Source organism: Octopus sinensis, linkage group LG13, assembly GCF_006345805.1.
Source record: "Octopus sinensis linkage group LG13, ASM634580v1, whole genome shotgun sequence".
NCBI classification, from domain to species: domain Eukaryota; kingdom Metazoa; phylum Mollusca; class Cephalopoda; order Octopoda; family Octopodidae; genus Octopus; species Octopus sinensis.
This window is the reverse complement of record NC_043009.1, coordinates 12,628,822-12,652,372: the sequence shown is the minus strand read 5'-3', so window position 1 is coordinate 12,652,372 and position 23,551 is coordinate 12,628,822. Positions and strand designations below refer to the sequence as shown.

At 37.5% G+C, this 23,551-nt stretch overlaps 1 protein-coding gene across 3 annotated transcripts in view; it reads right to left on the bottom strand.

Annotated features, from left to right (window-relative positions):
* The window catches only part of LOC115218470 (phosphoglycerate kinase 1), a 43,099-nt gene extending 27,714 nt beyond the window's left edge, over nt 1–15,385 (bottom strand). Inside the window, exons 1-2 of one of the 3 annotated variants that reach the window (XM_029788304.2) lie at nt 15,221–15,385; nt 3,989–4,039 (exon numbers count right to left, since the gene is read on the bottom strand). In XM_029788304.2, the coding sequence (XP_029644164.1) occupies nt 3,989–4,039; nt 15,221–15,282 (113 nt within the window). In that variant the 5' untranslated portion in view covers nt 15,283–15,385. The other 2 variants (XM_036508159.1, XM_036508161.1) reach the window with 2 other exon arrangements.
* Nucleotides 15,386–23,551: the final 8,166 nt, after the last annotated feature.

Below are 23,551 nucleotides of genomic sequence, written 5' to 3'. Positions count from 1 at the left end.
TTGTAGGGTAGGTGTGAGAGGCTGGATCAGGCAGGTTTTAACATAAAACAGATTATTTTGACCAGAAATGGCTGGTTTAGATGCTAATGGGTTAAGTAAGAAATAAGGGATCGGAATGGGTTTCTTCCTGCAGAGGAGATACATGGATTCTTGCAATAAACAAAGGCAGGTGAGAGTAATGAGAGGGAAGCTGGAAAAAGATGGCAAAGGTGGTGACAAGCTGCTAGAGTAGGGACAGAACTAAAAGAAATGGGAGGATAAAGGGTGCAAGAGTGTATGGGGAGAGTGAAGGATGATCGAGGGGTGAATAAGATGAGTGATGAACACAGGCTGAGGGGCAGTCATTGGTAGATGTGTTGGAGGGAAAGGAAAAAAGTCTGTGTGCATGTAGTGTGTGTGTGTGTGTGTAGTGTATGTGTATGTGTGTATGTGTGTGTATGTGTGTGTAGTGTGTGTGTAGTGTGTGTGTAGTGTGTGTGTAGTGTGTGTGTAGTGTGTGTGTATAGTGTGTGTGTAGTGTGTGTGTAGTGTGTGTGTAGTGTGTGTGTAGTGTGTGGTGTGTGTGTGTAGTGTGTGTGTGTGTGTAGTGTGTGTGTGTAGTGTGTGTGTAGTGTGTGTATGTGTGTATGTATTTATGTGTGTGTATGTGTGTATGTATTTATGTGTGTGTATGTGTGTAGTGTGTGTGTGTGTGTGTATGCATGTAGTGTGTGTGCGTAGTGTGTGTAGTGTTTGTGCATGGTGCTTGTGTGTGTGGCATTTTTGTGTGTGGCATTTGTGTGTGTGTTGTGTGTTTGTGTGTGTGTGTGTGTGGTGTTTGTGTGTGTGTGTGGTGTTTGTGTGTGTGTGTGGTGTGTTTGTGTGTGTGTGTGGTGTGTTTGTGTGTGTGTGGTGTGTTTGTGTGTGTGTGGTGTGTTTGTGTGTGTGTGGTGTGTTTGTGTGTGTGTGGTGTGTTTGTGTGTGTGTGGTGTGCTTGTGTGTGTGTGGTGTGCTTGTGTGTGTATATATAGGTATGGTGATGCAAACAGGAAAAATAGAACTTAGAATGTGACTATATGTATATATTTATTAATATTTAGCAGAAGCAACAGAGTGATTCAAGGACCAAGAGGTTTGTACGGTGTGCCAATACATGAAACTCTAGGCCCTTGAGTCACTCTGTTGCTTCTGCTAAATAAGAAACACACACAACCACACACACACACACACAGAGTCAGGCAACAAATTGGTAATACATATGGAATATTTCTCAAATCAACTCTGTTAATGGCATATAGTTATTTCAAGCATACTAAATAAAAACAGAATTAAGTGAAAGTAAAACCAGTTTTATTCTGAAATTATTAATGAACAGAATATTTTAACTTTCTTTGAAAGTTTTGATTTCTTGAAATTGTTTGAGAAATGAGGAGAAATCAGAGCATCGGGGAGTGAACCACACACAAAAAAGAAACTTTCTGATAATGAATGCAAACCGAAGATTTCAGAGAAAACCAAATACAGATATTAAGAACTGTGAAGAACCCCAGCATCATAGCCATCAGAATTCTCAATACTTATGTCAGCAATACACAATATTTTTGGAATGTAAATAAAGAGGGATGTTATGGGCCTTCATCCCCATTCTTTAGTAGCCTATATATAACTGACCATGTGTGAAAAAGGATTCCTTAACCCTTTAGTATTTAAACTGGCCATATCCAGCGTTTCACACCTACCCTGCAATGTAATCTTAAACATACATGAGGTCTGATCAATAAGTATCTGGATTTGTTCCCATAGTAACAAAGCTAAAGCATGCAGAGTGAAGCCACTTAGCACAGATTAACCTTGAACTCTGTTGTGCATGCACACTAAGTTTTAACATTCTAGGTCACTTTCGCTGTTTACAGCAGTGCTTGGAAAGAACATGTGTAGCGTGTGATCGTCGCATTGACCATGACAGGAAAAGTTGAGCAGAGAATCTGCATCAAAATTTGCCAAAATCTTGGCAATACCTGCTCAGAGTCCTATGCAAAAGGTTTTCATCGCTCTCAACACAATCAAGATCTTGTGCAACAGAAACCCGACTGTCTTTTTGGTCAGCTGAAAGCAGTTTTGGCACAAACTTGGCAGACACGTATCTCATATCCAAATCTTCAGTGATAATGGACTGAACTGAACCGTAACTAATCTGCACATCCTCTGATAACTCACAGATGGTGATTCAACAATTGCCTCTCACAGTTGCACATACATCTACAATGTTTTTCTGTTTTGCTGGTTGCAGGTCTCCCAAAACGTTTGTTACGATCAACATTTTTTCAACCCTCTTGGAAACGTCTGAACCACTCATACACTTGTGTGTGGCTCATGCACTCCTCTCCATACACTTTCTGCAGCTTTGCGTTAGACCCCTGAGCAGGTATTGCCATGACAACTTTCTCTGTCATGGCCAATGTAATGATCACATGCTACACACCTTCCTTCCAAGCACTGCTGTAAACAGTGGAAGTGAACCAGAATGTGAAAACTTAGTGCGCATGCACAGCAGAGTCCAAGGTCAATTTGTACCAAGCGGCTTCACTTTGAATGCTTTAGCTTCATTACTATTACAACAGCCCGGATACTTACTGATCAGACCTCATACAATTGCATCACCAAAATCTCAATGCTATGAGATAATGCATGATTAATTCAAAACATTGTGAATAAATAAGCATTAAATGTGACTGAGTAATCTGAATGCTTAAGGGGTTAAATCACAATCCAATGAATGATATTTGCCCTTGGAATTTCACTGATACAGCAAAGCTTAAGTATACTGGGCACATAAAGTGCTCTCAATCAAAAGAGCACATCTGCTGATATGAGTGGAATTCTGACTATAACTGTCCTCTCTTCTTCAGTGCACCCAGTGAGAATAGTAACCTCGAGGACAGGGTGGCATGTTTTCTCCTTAGCCATGAGTCTTGTAGCATTGCATAACCATGGTTATTTAAATTATGCAACAGCCACACTAAGGACTCTTTCCTTAGCAGAAATCTGTGTTGTGGTATATCTGAAGTTTACAAAGAATTTTAAAATTCTGCAGGATAGTGAATTACCTCTTCCTCATTCACAATATCTATTGATTTGTATGTATAACTATTTGAGAAGTGCCTGCAACAAAAGCCTACATGACAGTTATATCTCTATGATGACAAGTATTTTGGCAAGCAATAAACCAATCAGGAAATGTCTTTCCAGTTCCACCAGAAGCATCAAGGGAGCGAATTCTATTTTTGCGATGCTAGATCCTACCAAAAATAGGATAATGGTACCCTGAAAGGCCTGGCTGAAGGCCAAACTGTGTAACTTCTATTTACAGGACTTAGAAAAACTGAAGTTCTGCCGCAATAAGTGTGTGAATCTGAGAGGGGTTTGTGTTGAATAAAATCATAATTAATTGATCCTCCAGTATTTTCTTTTACTGAAAGCCATGAACTTTACAGCAACCCCTTGTATGAATTTTGCATCCACAGAGTATGAGATCTCCCTCAAAATTTCTGTTGGTAACTGATTTCTGTGTGGCTGCCATAGTCTTGAAATTCTTGGGTTTGTTCTCATTGCCAATTGAGAACTACTCCATACAATTCACAAGCATTCATGCACACACACACACACACATATATATATATATATACATATACACATCAAAAAAAGATCAAATGTCGTACCCAAGCCACAGGTTCACACAGCCAGTTTCCCCAAATTCTGTGACGTGTATATTCCTTTCCTGAATGGGATGTCGGTCTCTTGCAGAATTACTAAGTTTTGCCAGCCGAGTGGAATGGAGTTCACAAAGTGTTTTGCTCAGGAACACAATGCATCACCCAGTCCAGGATTTGAAACCATATTCATTTTATCATGAGTGCAACACTAACCACTAAGCTTTGCACCTCCACACACATATGCAATTAAATACACCCACACACACACTAAAAAGATCAATAAAATAAAAACTTACCTTTGATTGTTGGTGATCTTGCCGCCCTTGGTTGGAACATTGAAGTCAACTCTGCAAATACAAAAATATTGTTTCTCTTCAGTGGCAAAACATGAGTGTATTTACTTCTCATACTCCACCACCACTACTAATGCCACTAACCATACTACTACCTATGTAGTACACTACTGCTATCACCATCATTCTCTTACTTCTTGCACTATCACATGTACTATACAACAAACTGACTTCCTTCCAATGAGCTATAAGAGTACCTCTAAGTGGATACTTGGTCTGCAAGAAAGAACAACAAAATCTAAGGTCCCGGAAAACACACAATTCAAAATTATGAAAATGAAGTGACAGGATAGCAACCAAAAATAGCTGTTCTTCAAAACATGCACACACACGTGAAGCAGTCTACACTAGCTTGTTACTATAGAAACAAGCACCAATATGTTTGTGGTTTTCAATTGGCTAAAATTACCTTACCCAAAATTTGCACAAACTTCAAAAGCTATTAACTTTTTATTTAATTTACGTCACAAAAATTAATTTCATTTCCATAACTAATATACAAATCTACTACAATACACCAAATTTGAAATCAATTGGAACAAAATTAAAGGAACTGAAAAGTGTGAGCCAAAACAGAACAGGGATCTTTTCGGTTTGAACGGCAGTTTTTTCTAGTGGTGTCATATGAAATTGTCACCCGTAATTATGACCCTAGTATCGATCTATTGCATTTCAATCTGTTTTAGGGTTAGGGGTGAGGGGAAGGGTATCTTTTCTTCACAAATGTAAATAAACCTAATCTGTTTCTTAAACGAGGGACATATTCATACGGCACAGAATGTTTTTTACTTCAATAGATGTCATTGATTGGTTGAAATTGCAGAAATTGAAGAAAAAAACAACAAATATCTTACAAACTATAGAATTTTCTCAATAAAGCCAAGAGAAAAAGATGTTTTATAAACACATTCTACCAGTATACGAAGTTTAAAAGTGTTTAGTTACGTGGAAATTATATTAAAAAACTGCCGGTCAAACCGAAAAGATTCCAGAAAAGATCCTTCTAATGTCTTTAGCAAATGAAAGGGAAGTCAAAGAGCATAATGTAATCCAAGGTACACCAGGCATGAGTAAAAAAGATGGTTAACGCTGGAATACATTTGGGGGGGGGGGGGTCTAAGTTTGCTACATCAGAGCTAACTTTGACAAAATGATACCCCCATGACAACCACTCAATACTACCAGCAACACTACAGCTACTATGGCTATCAATATTGATTTCAAATTTTGGCTCAAGGCCAGAAATTCAAACTTAGAATGAAGAGCTGGATGAAGTGTTGCTAAGCATTTTGCCCAGCACACTAACGGTTCTGCCAGCTCGCCACCATGCTGCTTTCTCTAATATTACCTCGACTGACTACCAATGCCACAGCCGCTAGTTACTATTACTAATCCTATCTCTGTTAGCAGTGTTACAACTACCACCACTAACAGGACTACATATAATCTATATAAGTATATAATTTATAAGGTTATGTGTGTATATATATAAGCTATATATATATATATACACTTATATATAACCTATATGTATATATATATATACACTTATATATAACATATGTATATATATATATACACTTATATATAACCTATATATGTATATATATACTTATAACCTATATATATATATACTTATATATAACCTATATATATATATATTTATATAACCTATTAATATATATTATACTTATATATAACCTATATATATTTATATATAACCTATATATATATATATACTTATAACCTATATATATAATATATATTTATATATAACCTATATATATATATACTTATAACCTATATATATATATATATTATATATAACCTATATATATATATATACTTATACCTATAATTATATATATTTATATAACCTATATATATATATATACTTATATATAACATATATATATATATATATATATAATATACTATAACCTATATATATATATACTTATATATAACCTATATATATATATACTTATATAACCTATATATATATATACTTATATATAACCTATATATATATATAACCTTTGGATCAACCCCCCTGCTCAGCTCAGATGGAACCTCACTCCTGACTAACAAGAGGCTGATCCTGGAGAGATGGGCGGAGCACTTCAACATCGTGCTCAACCGACCAGCCCAGATCAACGAGGAAGCCATCGCACGACTCCCCCAGGTGCCGACAAACCACGAGTTGGCTGTACCCCTGCAGTCGGGGAAGTGAGCAGAGCCATCAAAAAAATGTCCACCGGCAAAGCTCCAGGCTCTGACGCCATCCCTGCAGAGAGGTGTTCAAGTCGGGAGGCCCCACCATGATCAGTCAGCTCACCAGCCTGTTCCAGTCGATGTGGGACAGGGAACAACTCCCTCAAGATTTCCGGGATGCAACAATCGTCCACATTTATAAGCGGAAGGAGATCGGCAGTCCTGCGACAACCACCGAGGTATTTCCTCTTGTCCATAGCAGGCAAGATCCTGGCCCGGGTCCTGCTTGACCGCCTTCTGGAACACTTGGAGCAAGGCCTTCTCCCTGAGAGCCAGTGTGGCTTCCGTGCGGGTCGAGGGAACCACTGACATGATATTCGCCGCCCGCCAGCTCCAGGAGAAATGCATGGAGCAGCACCTTGACCTCTGCATGACCTTTGTTGACCTCACCAAGGCCTTTGATACAGTCAGTCGGGAGGGACTATGGAAGGTCATGGGAAAATTTGGTTGCCCCAGCAAATTATTGCAATTGTCCGCCAGTTCCACGACGGAATGACAGCCAGAATCCTTGAGGACGGCGACTCATCTGAAGCCTTCCAGGTGACCAACGGAGTCAGGCAGGGCTGTGTCCTGGCCCCAACACTGTTCAGCATCATGTTCTCGGCAATGATGTCGACGCCTTTAGGGACTGCAAGTCCGGTATCAACATCAATACAGGACAGACGGGAAACTTTTCAACTCCAGGAGATTGCAGGCTGTCACAAAGGTGAGGGAGACAGTCGTCAGAGACTTTCTCTTTGCTGACGACTGCGCCCTTAATGCAATCGATGAGCAGGAGATGCAGCTCGAGATGGACAGGTTCTCATCAGCCTGTGACAACTTCGGTCTCACCATCAGTGCAAAGAAAACCGAAGTGATGTTTCAGCCAGCCCCCGGCAAACAATACCATGAGCCTCAGATAAGGGTGAACGGACGGATCTTACGAGTGGTGGAAAACTTCACCTACCTGGGCAGCACTCTCTCCTGCAATGCCAACATAGATGCTGTGAAACCATCAACAGAATCTCCAAGGCAAGCAGCGCGTTTGGGAGACTGCGAGAGAAAGTCTGGGAGCGGAGAGGAATCAGCCTCAACACCAAGCTGAAAGTCTACCGGGCAGTCGTGCTTACCACTCTACTATACGGCTGCGAGACGTGGACTGCTTACCGAAGGCACGAGCGCCAGATAAACCACTTCCATCTCAGGTGTCTTCGGAATCTCCTTCACATCCGCTGGCAGGACAAAGTCCCAGACACGGAAGTTCTGAAGCAGGCAGATCTCCCTAGCCACCATCACAATCATGCGCAAGCCCAGCTGAGATGGGCGGGCCATGTCTCCCGCATGTCCGACACTCGCATCCCAAAAAGCTCTTCTACGGTGAACTCGGCCAGGGCAGGCGCAAAGTTGGAGGGCAGAAAAGCGCTACAAGGATAGTCTCAAGGTCTCTCTCAAAGACTTCTCCATCGGAACAGAGACCTGGGAGACACTTGCTGCCAACCGCTCATCCTGGCGCAGCGCAATCACCGTGGGAGCAGGGACAGCCGAGGAGGGACGGATTCGGTCAGCGGAGCAGAAACGTCAGATGCGTAAAGTCAGAGCCGCCTGCACCAGTAGCACTGCCCCTACCCACTTCTGCCCCACCTGTGGGAGGGGCTTCCTTGCCCGGATTGGCCTCACCAGCCACCTCCGGTCTCATGGCGGCAGTTCCATCAGATGATGTCAGTTGGTCATTCGAACCGAAGGACGACATTATATATATATATTATATAACCTATATATTATATATATAACCTATATATATATATATATATATAACCTATATATATATATACTTATATAACCTATATATATATATACTTATATATAACCTATATATATATATACTTATATATAACCTATATATATATATATATATAATTTATATATAGAGGGCATTATACATACATGCCAGGAGGCATGTATATACATGCCAAACGCTAAGAGGGACAATCAGTCATTCTACCAAAAATATTACTAATCCCACCGAATGCAATTTTTCAAAGTAAGACATTTAAAATATAGGCCTGTATCACAGTGATTTCATACTTACGTATGAAATCACTGTGATACAGGCCTATATTTTAATGTCTACTTTGAAAAATTGCATTCGGTGGGATTAGTAATATTTTTGGTAGAAATGATGAATGATTGTCCCTCTTAGCGTTTGGCATGTATATACAATGCCTCCTGGCATGTATGTATAATGCCCTCTATATATAAATTAATATGTTCAATAAGAAATAATTTTTTTCGAAATTTTTTCTCTTATGAGGTTTTTACGCTATCTACCTGACAATTTCTTGTTAAGTTTTCCTTATTAAGTAGTTCTCCTTAATTGCTATATATATATATATATAACCTATATATATATATACTTATATATAACCTATATATATATATACTTATATATAACCTATATATATATATACTTATATATAACCTATATATATATATATTTATATATAACCTATATATATATATATACTTATATATAACCTATATATATATATATACTTATATATACCTATATATATATATACTTATATATAACCTATATATATATATACTTATATATAACCTATATATATATACTTATATATAACCTATATATATATATACTTATATATAACCTATATATATATATACTTATATATAACCTATATATATATATACTTATATATAACCTATATATATATATATATATATATATATATTAAGTATAGAAAATTTATGCCCTATGGTCGTAACTTCAACCGTGCTTTTTCTGTTGTGAGTTTGCTACCCAGGAATCGGTTATCTTTTGAAATATCCGTAATAAGATAATTCATTTGTCTACTTATATATATATATATATATATACATATACATAACCTATATATCATCATCATCATTTAACATCTGCTTTCCATGCTAGCATGGGTTGGATGATTTTACTGAGGACTGGCGAACCAGGCTCCAATCTTGATCTGGCAGAATTTCTACAGCTGGATGCCCTTCCTAACGCCAACCACTGCGAGAGTGTAGTGGGTGTTTTTACATGCCACTGGCATGGGAGCCAGACAGGCGGTACTGGCAATGATCTCGCTCAAATGTTTTTTCACGTGCCATCAGCACAAGTGCCAGTAAGGCGGCGCTTGTAACGTTCACTCTCGAATGGTGCCTTTTACGTGCCACCAGCACGGAAGCCAGTTAGCCACTCTGTCAACGATCATGCACGGATGGTGCTCTTAGCACCCCACTAGCACAGGTTCCTGTCATCGAATTTGATTTCCATTTCACTTCCAGGTCTTTGCAAGCAGAGTTTAGTGTTCAATGAAGGAAAGGTGCGCATAAGTGGGCTGGTTACACCACTGGCATAGACCACAAAGTTATGGTCTCACTTGTCCTGCCGGGTCTTCTCAAGCACAGCATATTTCCTAAAGTCTTGGTCACTAGTCATTGCCTCGGTGAGGCCTAATGTTCGAAGGTCATACTTCACCACTTCATCCCAGGTCTTCCTGGGTCTACCTCTTCCACAGGTTCCCTCAACCACTAGGGTGTGGCACTTTTTCACACAGCGCTTCTCATCCATTCTTGCCACATGACCATACCAGCACCGTCGTCTCTCTTGCACACCACATCTGATGTTTCTTAGGTCCAACTTTTCTCTCAAGGCACTTACACTCTGTTGAGTATGCACACTGACATTACATATACATCGGATCATACTGGCTTCATTCTTTGCAAGCTTACGCATGTCCTCAGCAGTCACTTTCTCAGTTCTCCAACAGTGACAAATTAATATATTTAAGAGTTCTAACATTTTATCACCCCCATATTTCAAGACTTCTGCACAGATTCCATCAGAACCTGGAAATCTCTAAAGCTGGTTCAAATGCCACCTCTTCTACAACTGGAAGGTGTTCAATTATTTCTATCATCCTCATGTCAGCAGATGATGGTCTATTCAAAAGTGCAGAAAAATCTTCTACCCAGCACTTATGTATAGAAGCGGTGTCAGTCAGAAGCAAATGTCCATTTGCTGTTCTCACTGGAGCAATTGAAGATTTTGGGCCATATACCTCCTTAACATAACAGTACAAACCCTTGGCATCATGCTTCGTGTGCCCCTTTTGTTCTATCATTCCACCATTCCTGTTTAATTTTCCTTACAGCAGTCTGCACTTTCATTTTCAGCTTTCTGTAATCTTTATTTGAGAAAGAAGTGTATTGCTTAAGTTTCGTTTTTCTAAAAGTAGATCGCGAATTTCTGCTGATCTATCTGCGAACCAGTCACTGGACTTATGTGATTAAAATCCCACTGACAAACTTGCAGCTTTAAATATTTTTGTTTTTAAATTTTCCCATAGATTGTTTGGGTCAAGATTGATACTTTCTATAGCATCATGGAATCTTTGCAAGTTGCTTGATAATTTAAAGTTTGCAACATTTAACATTTTGGGTACTTTAGGACCAGACTGTCGATTTTTAGACATGATCGAAAAAGCTATTTTTCCACACACATGATGGGTCAGTCCAGCTCTCTGCCCCCTCTTTCATATCACATTTTCTGATCAGAATATAATGTATGAGATGCCAGTGCTTAGATCTTGGGTGTATCCAGGTGGTTTTATATTCTTCTGCTTAAATAGAGTGTTGGTGACAACCAGATTATTCTCAGTAGAAAATGTCAAAAGAGCTACTCCATTTTGATTACATTTTACAATCCTGTCGACCTAAAACAGACCATGAAACGTAGTACTTTCCAACTCTAGCACTTAAATCTCCCAATATGACCCGCTTGTCAGAAATTGGTACTTTCCTCAATAATTATGCTAGATCATCATAAAACTGTCCTACAGTTTCATCAGAATGGGACATTGTTGGTGCATAAATACCGACAACAGTAAGAAACCTATCTTTTGTCAGTTTAATATGGCATGACATGATCCGTTCAGATACACCACTTGGAAGCTCTGCAACGGAGGATACTACTAAAGTATTCTTGAGAGCAAACCTAACACCAGATTGCAAAAGCCAGTTCTTCAATAACAGCTAAACTAAACCAAACATTCCTGCAATTAATGTTTACAATCGCCTGGACCTAATCAAACTAATTACTGACTCACCTTAAATTTACGCAGAAACATCACAAAACATTCATTGCTTTGTCTGAAACACTTTACAGGAGATAATGTAACGACTTGTTTACTATTAATTAAACTGTAGAGAAAAGATTGCAATTAACACCTAATGAACTGACTCACTTATAATAACAATGATATATAGACAATGTAATTAGTAAACAGCCATACATTCCAGGTTACCTAGTTTACCTTTTATCAGGCCAACAGACTTGTCCTCATAAACTATCTCAAATACACGACCCATCATTGAAATACAGTCTTCCTTCCTTCTTTCCTTGCACTTTTCTCTCTCAACAAGTTTTACAGTAGTTTTCTCTACTGGATCTTTTCGGTTTGAACGGCAGTTTTTTCTAGCGCTGTCATATGAAATTTTCACCCATAATTATGACCCTAGTATCGATCTATTGCATTTCAATCTGGGTTAGGGTTAGGGGGAAGAGTATCTCTTTTTTCTTCAGAAATGTAAATAAACCCAATCTGTTTCTTAAACGAGGGACATATTCATACGGCACAGAATGTTTTTTACCTCAATAGACGTCAGTGATTGGTCGAAATTGCAGAAATTGAAGAAAAAACAACAACAAATATCTTACAAACCATAGAATTTTCTCAATAAAGCGAAGAGAAAATGATGTTTTATAAACACATTCTACCAGTATAAGAAGTTTAAAATTTTTTAGTTACCTAGGAATTATGTTAAAAACTGCCGTTCAAACCGAAAAGATCCCCAACCTACATTAAAAGACGCTGAAATTTGAACCAATAAGTGAGTTAACGAGGCCGCCGAGCTGCTAGAAATAGCAGTCAAATCTCCCGCATATAAACAGCCCACCGTCTTAAAAGTGGTGACAGTTCAACCTTTGCACTCCTACCAAAACTCAAGACTGTCGTGTCTGAAAACACCTTTAAACAAAGGGCTGTTCAATCAGGGTTAATCTTGGCCTAAACAGCACAACGCTACATAACCATACACAAACATAGGATAATGTGGGTATATTTTGGTTTAAATCGGATTCCATCGGAGTCCGATTTAAACCAAAATATACCCACATTATCCAACAAATTAAAGTAGTTTAGGTTTGATCTGAAACAATTTCATGTGAACAACAAAGGGCCAAACATTTATTTCATCTCGTAGAAATTCTGAGCCAATTTTTAATGCTGTTCCCGAAGTCCTTATAAGTATCACAACTTGGCTAATCTCTCACTGCTAAATATTCTGGTCTTCATACCTAAACACAAACTAATTGACAGTAGAAGAAACACTACTGAGGTTTTGAATTCCAGTTGTTCGAGCGTTTCTCGTAAAATCCGATACAAAACTTCAAATGGAACATTTCTGAAACAACGCTTCAGGAAAAACGGACGAAAAAGGTGGGCATTGCACACGGATGAATTAAGATAGAGTCAATCATAAACAAATAGAAATAAAGATTTTTTTTAATTAAAAAATAACGTTAATAACAACAACAATAATAATATTCTTAACGGGACCCTTATTTTAAATTTTTTTTTATACATAAACGCAAACCAGATATTTGGGAAAGCGAAGTGAGGAGTTAAATGTCTTTCATAAATAAATAAAAATAAATACTTTTATTATTGAAAAATAAATATTCATTACCATCACTCTGCTCGAACCCCTATTCTCAAATATCTGCTTTGCGTTTATGTAAAAAAAATTTTTTAAAGAGTCCCGTTAAGAATATTATTATTGTTGCTTTTAACATCATTATATATATATATATAATATAATATTATATTTTCATTCACTACCCTGGTAACTATATATTTATTTTTTCCGTTTTAATTGTTAACAAGGCAAAAATACACACCTATTTATATATATATATCCTGATAGAAGTTTGTTTTGTTGGGGTTTTTTTCACAAGCCAAATATTTGGGAAAGGGGTCCACAAAAGAATACAAATAAAGATGGGTTTTTTTTCTTAAGGAAAATAGCTAATAATGATATTCTCTACGAGGGACTAAATATTTTTACACGGGTACAAACCAGCAACTTCCGAAATTGGATTAATCAGTTATATTGATCGCTTTTTAGTACGTGATTAGTTATTTATTTCATCGACCTCGAAGGATGAAAGGTAAAGTTAATCGATGCAGAATTTGAACTAAGAACGAAAAAAAAACTCTAACTAGTAACTAAATACCATGACGTATGCAGACTGATTACAAAATAATTACTTAACATTTCTAACAGTATTAATTAAACTGAGAACTACGTTTTATTTATAGAAGGGTCTGCAATGAAGTATATCGAGATTTACAACCATCTTTCAGAAAGGACACACCCCTGAAATGTTTATTTTCATGGATGTAACCCTACATCCATGGGGCCGGAGCGTAAGCCATCTCTCTGCTTCATTTCATGTTTGTATTTCGCCCTTGTTGTGTATCTCATTCGATTTCAATTTCAAAAGCCATATAATCATTGTGTCTGACCCCAATCAGGCTGTATTGTCCCCCCTCTGTGTTTGGGCCGTTGCGGCTAATAAAGAAAATTGGATTTTAACCCTACAACGATTATCTTACAAAAATTTTATAATCGAAGATTAGTTATGTACGCAGCGTTGCCAAACGGAATGGTTTTATATTGCACTGGAAGCGTTTAGTGAGAGTCGTTATAATAACGGACATGTTTGTCTTCTACGATAATTCAATTTCCATATCTAGAACGCATTATGAAAATATATGATTCGCGATACGTAACGAATATTTGATTTTTAAAGAATCGCAGAAGGACGAAAGGAAAAAGGGAAAAAGTTGAGATCGGTTCGATTTCTATTTCTGTTCTTAAATCAAAAGGAAATTTGATTTTTTTTTTAGTTTCATATTCAAAAGCGAACGCAACGCGAAGAAGAAACTGACTTCGATCTGCAAATAACCTTCAAATACAAAACTAATGATAATAAGCACACACACATTATATATATATATATATATATATATATACATACAAGTATATATATATATTATATATATATATATATATATATATATATATATACATACATACATACATGTATGTATATGCATACATGTATGTATGTATATATATACATAAATACATGTATGTATATGCATACATGTATGTATGTATATATATACATAAATACATGTATGTATATGCATACATGTATGTATGTATATATATATACATAGATACATGTATGTATATGCATACATGTATGTATGTATATATACATAGATACATGTATGTATATGCATACATGTATGTATGTATATATATATATACATAGATACATGTATGTATATGCATACATGTATGTATGTATATATATATACATAGATACATGTATGTATATATATATATATATATACATAGATAGATACATGTATCTATGTATATATATATATATATAATATATATATATATATATATACATAGATAGATACATGTATCTATGTATATATATATATACATAGATACATGTATATATATACATAGATACATGTATGTGTATATATATATATATATATATATACATAGATACATGTATCTATTTATATAGATACATGTATATATATATACATACATGTATCTATGTATATGTATACATAGATACATGTAAATGTATACAGGCCCAACCTTGACAGTTGCGCACCACAACACAAGGTCGTCAAGAGGAGTTCAAGGTCGTAAGCAGAAAGAAGCTATTGCCAAGCAAAATATATAAACGATGCACCCTTTAAAAAAAGATGCTGTAAGGCTTACCTGAGTAGCACCCTTTGGTCACTGACATCAATATCGTCAATGCCGAGTTTGTTGAAAGCCATTCTGTGTAGTTCGGTTTTGTTGGATGCTTAGATCAAACAAAATACGTGATGCTACCTTAGGCGGCCTGTCACGGAGTGAGGAAATAGAGCCGAGTCGTTCTGTGACGTCACAAGAGCATGCTATACCGACACGAGGCTCGGCTTTTTTTCCCTTTATTGCACATAAGACGGTCGTGTGAATAGTGGACGCTCGGCAAGCTAGAAATAACAGCCGAATTACCTTCAAACCGCAACAAAGCAATTACAAATAAAGGTAGGCAATCTTTCGTCTCTAGTAGACCTTTCCGTCGATTTCCGTAAAAAAAAATTTTTTTTTTTTTTTTACATATGGGCTTGCGGGAACTTTTGAAGTAATGAGAGCGAAAGAGACTAAGAGAAAGCGATTGTATGACGAGGGAAGTTCTTTTGAAGTTACCGTGCATGTGAAGCATTGATGTACATGTGTGTGTGTGTATGTTTGATGGGGTGTGGGAGACAGACAGTATGTTGTGTAAGTGAAGTGCTTCTGTTAGTGTGTGTGAAGAGACAGAGTAATGTGTGAAAGAGAGAGATAAGTGAAATTTTTACTCGGTGTATGTGTATATGTATGTATATTACTTCAAAAGTTCCCGCAAGCCCATATGTAGAAAAAAAAAAATTTTTACGGAAATCGACGGAAAGGTCTACTAGAGACGAAAGATCGCCCAAATAAAAACCAAGTGGATAGAGGGGAAAGTTATATTAGGTAATGTATGCACACACACACATTTGTATGTATATATAAATATATGGCGGTGCCCCCGCAAATGGCGGTGCCCCAGCATGGCCACAGCTCGTGAGCTGAAACTAGATAAAATAAAATTAAAAAATAAATAAAAATATATATATATATATTGGTAAAAACCGTAAGATAACAAAAGAAAGAAAGAGACCTCAATATTATGTAAATAGAGGAAATTTATCTATAAAATAATATGTGACAATTATTCAATAGCCAAGATAAAACTCTGAGTTTCAGATGCCAGATAACCGAAGAGATGGTGTTGTGGTTTTCCACTTCGGCATCTGAAACTCAGATAAGTATATATATATATATATATATATATATATGTATATATATAAATATACAGATGCACGTACATAATCACACAAACCCATACACATACACAAGGAGACAGCAGTACACACACAAATACATACACACATACATATGTGTAAACACGTGCACACTGATGCACAAACAAACAGAATGCAGCCCCGAGTCAACGACTATTGAAGAGGTTGCAAGAAGCAAGGAAAAATTTAGAAAAAATAAATAAATAAATGAGTGGAAATCAAACCAGTGAGTGTGTTAATTAATAAGGCATTAAAACAAAATGCCTCTCTCTAGACAATAAAATATGCTTCAACACACAAATTCACATAAAGAATCTTGCAAACCAAATAGAGAAACGAAATATATATATATATATATATACATATATATATATATAGGCGCAGGACTGGCTGTGTGGTAAGTAGCTTGCTTACCAACCACATGGTTCCGGGTTCAGTCCCACTGCGTGGCACCTTGGGCAAGTGTCTTCTACTATAGCCTCGGGCCGACCAAAGCCTTGTGAGTGAATTTGGTAGACGGAAACTGAAAGAAGCCCGTCATGTATATGTATATATATATATATATGTGTGTGTGTGTTTGTGTGTCTGTGTTTGTCCCCCCAACATCGCTTGACAACCGATGCTGGTGTGTTTACATCCCTGTACCTTAACGGTTCAGCAAAAGAGACTAATAGAATAAGTAATAGGCTTACAGAGAATAAGTCCTGGGGTCGAGTTGCTTGACTAAATGCAGTGCTCCAGCATGGCCGCACACAAATGACTGAAACAAGTAAAAGAGTATACATATCATCATAATCATCATCGTTTAACCTCCGTTTTCCATGCTAGCATGGGTTGGACGATTTGACTGAGGACTAGCGAAGCAGATGGCTGCACCAGGCTCCAGCCCGATCTGGCAGAGTTTCTACAGCTGGATGTCCTTCCTAACGCCAACCACTCTGAGAGTGTAGTGGGTGCTTTTATGTGCCACCGGCACGAGGGCCAGTCAGGCGGTAATGGCAACAGCCATGCTCAAATAGTGTTTTTTATGTGCCACCTGCACAGGAGCCATTCCAGTGGTACTGGCAACGACCTCACTCAAATTTTCTTTTTCATGTGCTACCGGCACAAGTGCCGGTAAGGCGACGCTGTAATGATCATACTCGAATGGTGCCTTTTACGTACCACCGGCACAGAAGTCAGTTTGCTGCTCTGGCAATGATCATTCTCGGATGGTGCTCTTACCGCTCCACTAGCACGGATGCCAGTCATCAAATTTGATTTCGATTTCAATTTCACTTGCCTCAACAGGTCTTTGCAAGCAGAGTTTAGTGTCCAATGAAGGAAAGGTATGCATAAGTGGGCTGGTTACACCCCTGGCATAGGCCATGAGGTTATGGTCTCACTTGGCTTGCCGGGTCTACTCAAGCACAGCATATTTCCAAAGGTCCCAGTCAATAGTCATTGCCTCGGTGAGGCTTAATGTTTGAAGGTCATGCTTCACCACCTCATCCCAAGTCTTCCTGGGTCTACCTCTTCCACAGGTTCCCTCAACTGCTATGGTATGGCACTTTTTCACACAGCTATCCTCATCCATTCTCGCCACATGACCATACCAGCGCAGTCGTCTCTTTTTCACACTACATCTGATGCTTCTTAGGTCCAACTTTTCTCTCAAGGTACTTACACTCTGTCGAGTATGCACACTGACATTACTCATCCATCGGAGCATACTGACTTCATTCCTTGCAAGCTTCACATGTTCTCAGCAGTCACGGGCCATGTTTCACAGCCATGTAGCATGGCTGTTCACACACATACATCATACAGTCTACCTTTTACTCCTAACGAGAGGCACTTGTCACCAGCAGAGGTAAGAGCTCTCTGAACTTTGCCCAGGCTATTCTTATTCTAGCAGCTACACTCTCAGTGCACCCTCCCCAGCTAATGACATTTGAGGAAATCTGTTTCCCATGTATCTGTAGTTGTTATGGCTCCTGCACATTTTCCACACACAAACACTACTTTATCTGTTAACCTACCTATTATTCCACTGCACTTCTTGTGTGTCCATAGCTTGCATTGGGTACACCAAATAGAATTTCTGCCTACACTCTTCCTACATATCGAAACAGGGCCACTTACCTGAAGATTGTAGGGTCCTGTCTGATTTCTAGCTTACTAGGACCTTGATATTTGCTAAGTTAACTTTAAGACCCTTTGATTCCAGGTTTTGTTTCCACACTTGAAATTTCTTCTCAAATTTTGTTACAGATTCTGCAATGAGGGCAAGATCATCATCTTGTAGTAGTTCCCATGGGTTTCCAATTTAAATTTGTCTGTTATGGCCCGAAGAAGGATGATGAATAGGAGGGCTTGAGGACTGAACCTTGTTGAACACATACCTGTACACTAAATTCGTCACTGATGTTGTTTGTTCTTTCTCGAGCCATGCTTGGTTGATAAGGGCCAGGTTTTCTGGTTTCATTGGCGTATAGGTTTCCCACATGGACAGATGCCTGTCCATTTCAGGTGAGCTGCTAGATGCAGGAGGAGAGAGAGTGAGAGAAAGTTGTGGCGAAAGTATCAGCAGAAGTTCACTATTACCTTCTGCCGGAACTACATAAACACACACATCACTCTGCCTGAGATTCGAACCTGTGATCCCTTGACCGCGAGTCCACTGCTCTAACCACTAGGCCATGTGCCTCCACAGATTCGTCACTGTACTTATGGTTAACTCTTACTTTACAAACAGCAACCCATACATGACCTGTACTGCTTTCACAAGCCATTCATCTACCCCTACCTTCTGCAGAGGCCACCATATCACAGAGCATGGTACTCCGTCGAAGGCTTTCTCTAGATCAATAAATGCCAAGTAAAATGGCTTGCTCTTGTCCAAATACTTCTCTTGCAGTTATTTGACTAAGAAAATAGCATCTGTGGTGCTTCTCCTCGGGACAAAGCCAAACTGCATTTCACCTAGTCTAATTCTGTTCCTAATTAATTGGGTTATAACTCTCTCTCTCTCTCTGCAACTTTCATTACCTGGTAATTATACAGCAATTTGATACCTTTATAATCACTTCCCTCTAAAGCATTTCCTTTGCTTTTTGTAGCAGCTGACTATGATGCTTCTACAAGGCATAGTTGCTGGGGATTATGCTCTCCTGAATAACCTATACAGATAACTAAACCATATACAAATCTACCAGATATATTAAGCATCTCAACAGAGATTCCTGATGGGCCAGAGGTCTTTTCTATCTTCATTTCTTTGTCTTACCTATCATGCCGCTGTCAACTAGAATAGCTGACCCCTCTGTTGGGTTCCCTTTCTTCCATTCATTTTCCACATTTAATAGCCTTTCTTAGCTCTTCCATACCTCTTCCTAAACCATATACAAATCTACCAGATATATTAAGCATCTCAACAGAGATTCCTGATGGGCCAGAGGTCTTTTCTATCTTCATTTCTTTGTCTTACCTATCATGCCGCTGTCAACTAGAATAGCTGACCCCTCTGTTGGGTTCCCTTTCTCCCATTCATTTTCCACATTTAATAGCCTTTCTTAGCTCTTCCATACCTCTTCCTTTTCAGGATTACTAACGGCAAGCACACCATTATTCGTCCATACACACTTCTCTCCCACATCTCAATTCTCTCTAACACATTGTCTTGTAATCTGGAACATCTCGAGTCTCTCCTCTTCATGCTTTAAGAAATAGGCAAACCTCTTCTCAGCTAGGTAAACATGACACTTAGCTGCTCTTTTAGCTATCTGATATGGTTCTTTGCTACCTCTACTCTCCCAGTCTTTCCAAGTCCGTCTCTTCTGTCTTATAGCTCTGTTGACTTCACTGTTCCACCACCACGTCACCCTTGGTCTAGCAGAAGCTTTGCTCCAACCACAGAATTTGGTTTGTTGCCCTCAGCAGAGATTGTCCTTTAAGAACTTCCAGTTGTCCTCTATGTCATATGTCGCTATCTTTTCCTCCTCATCATCAAAGGCTTCAATAAAAACATCTCTAAATTCAGTAATTATAGGATAAATACCTCACAATTATAATAAAACTATTTCTTTTGTTTTGAGCCTTCAGCAGAAAACTCAGTCGTTAAACAATCTGTCATTTCTTCCCAACCCCTAACCTACACCCCATATATAAAACCTGATTGGCAGCATCATCATGTTTAAGATAAATAGTGATTACATTTCTGAGCAATGTTTTATATTCATGACTGTTGGTCAGTTGTACACACAAGTGGATTGATGTGGGGTCAGACATTCCTTCACCAGTGTACTCTCCCTTGCTGAAAAATGGGTATTTTTTACAGAAATTGGATCTTTTCGGTTTGACCGGCAGTTTTTAAAAATAATTTCTACGCATTTAACACTTTTAAACTTCATATACTGGTAGAATGTGTTTATAAAACATCTTTTTCTCTTGGTTGAAATTGCAGAAATTGAAGAAAACTAACAACAAATATCTTACAAACTATAGAATTTTCTCAATAAAGCCAAGAGAAAAAGATGTTTTATAAACACATTCTAGCAGTATACGAAGTTTAAAAGTGTTTAGTTACGTGGAAATTATTTTTAAAAACTGCCGAAAAGATCCTTACTTTGTTTAAAAAAATATTATTTACTTTGTGTAAAAAAATTATTTTTTGTTTTATTTACTTTGCTAGGTAGTCGTTGTAGGATCGACTAGTCACGACTAGCTAGCACGGATGCGCGATTACGCGCACCGGGACCACTCTCCTTACATAGCACTGCAGAAGGATTTGTGAGGAACAGAAAGAAATAAACGAATGTTTTACTACATATGTATAGTCAGTGCACATCAATAAGAAATTAGATCTGGTTTACAAGGGAGAAGACTGTGTCACAAGGGAGAAAACTGTGTTGATTAGAGCCTATTTTTGTATGGATACCGACTGCTGCATAAAAAGTTTTTCAGATGCTGTGCGCTAGTAAATTGTGCTTGTGGAAGAATTAGGTCCAGAAAGAGATGGAGCATAGTGGTGAAAACTGATCTCAAGATGCTGACCCTCACAAAGAAGAGGCCCAGAATATTAATCGTCTGGAAGCCGTTCAGCGACGTGCAACCAAGAGAATAACCTCCATCAGGCTTTTGCCATATTCTGAACGCCTTACTTCCCTGGGCATGGATACATTGAAACTCTGACGTCTGGCAGCTGACTTGGCAGACACCCATAAAATCTGAAAATATATATATATATATATATATATTTATTTTTTCGAGGGCCTGCAAAGGCCTTGAACACAGCCCCTTCTTTCAGGTTAAGCTAATAAATAAAAAATAATATAAAACAGTTGAAAATACAATAAAATTTTATTATTCCTTATGAATTTATATACAGAAATACATAACAGGTATATACAGTTACGGTTTCTTTTAAACCAGATATTTAGGCAAGTATGTCTGAAAGGTTGACAATCATTATGGAAGATGCAGATTCACAATCATGTATTCTGATCACAATTAACAAGTTAATTAGTTAATTGTATGTCATCATTTATAAAAAAATAACTTCCATGTTAAAATTTATCTTATAAAAAAAAAAGGAATTCAATAAATAACTTTGCAGTTTTTTTTGGTTTTTCTTTTACTATAAATATAAAATAAAAAGTAAAGAAAATATAAATAATTATTTGTCCTTATTGGTGGAAACATTTAGAAGATCTAGTTTGGTGGTACTTGAGGATAATAATAAATCCATTACATAAAACTATGATAGAAATTGTTAGTGATGACTTCTGTTCATTATGACAGTCTTGAAAACTGTACCAACTTGACTGTGGAATAACTATAAAAAAAAAAATAGATGAAATACTAAACTCCCACCCTGTTGGGTACGATTTCAATGATACTATAATGTTGGAGAAAGACACTTAACTCTCTCAACTGCAGACACTAAAGGAAGAGATATTTTGCAGAACAAATCAGACACATTTGAAATAGCATTTCGACAATCAAGACCGAATCCAGTCCAACAAAAAGGATATATCAATATCATAGTAATATTATCATAGGAATACATTTTAAATAATTTAAAAGCTACAAGTACTACATGTTTTTCATACAAATCACCTCAGCTTTTGTGTTCTGACCTAAGCCACATTTCCGTCAGTGTAATATCTATCCCATGTCCATATTCTTAATTATATAATATGGTCAGCAAGTAGGACTGAACTCCTAACCTATATCGTAATGCAAAGTTTTAAAACTTATCCTCAATGCACATTTGAAATAAATACATTTCTGAATTCAGTCCCAGCTAAAGTATGTGTATATATGTAGTAATAAGGAAGGCGGCGAACTGGCAGAATCGTTAGCACGCCAGGCGAAATGCTTAGCAGTATTTCGTCTGCCGCTACGTTCTGAGTTCAAATTCCGCCGAAGTCAACTTTGCCTTTCATCCTTTCAGGGTCGTTAAATTAAGTACCAGTTACGCACTGGGGTCGATGTAATCGACTTAATCCATTTGTCTGTCCTCTCTGTGTTTAGCCCCTTGTGGGTAGTAAAGAAATATATATGTAGTAATAAGGAATCTGAAAATTATTAGAGAACAGCCCAGTCAACAAATTGTAGATAGAAACACAAAAGATAAGGTTAAGAGTGCTTTACGACACTGATTATTGGAACAAAAAAAACAACAAAAAAACAATAGATATGTGAAGATTTGAATCAATTTACATTTTTACATAGATCAGCCAAGCATCTTAATGTGGCAAACACTCAGACATTCTCATGGATTGAATCAATGGCATTGATTATTGGTCAAAATTACAATTTGAAAGACATCTACTATTCTCATTTCATTTAAACACATTTACTATAAATTTTGGTCTTTTCACTTCCACACTCAAATTCTACACACGTGCCACAATATAGGTTTCAAACATGCAGCACAATTATCTTTTAACACCTTATCTCAATGGCAATTTGATTCAGATAAGACTTCATTCACCTGTGCTCAATAAGAAAACTGCCGATGAGCTCTCACTTCCCTCCATCTCTATTTCTACCACTACCACAACCGTAACCCACTTGTTACAGCCTCTTTTTCTCATGTTATCATGTCTGTATTTGACCTACACCCGCAAAATCTATATAAAGCAATTTGTCTAATTTTTCTTTCCTAAATCTGCATGGAACTTTTTCC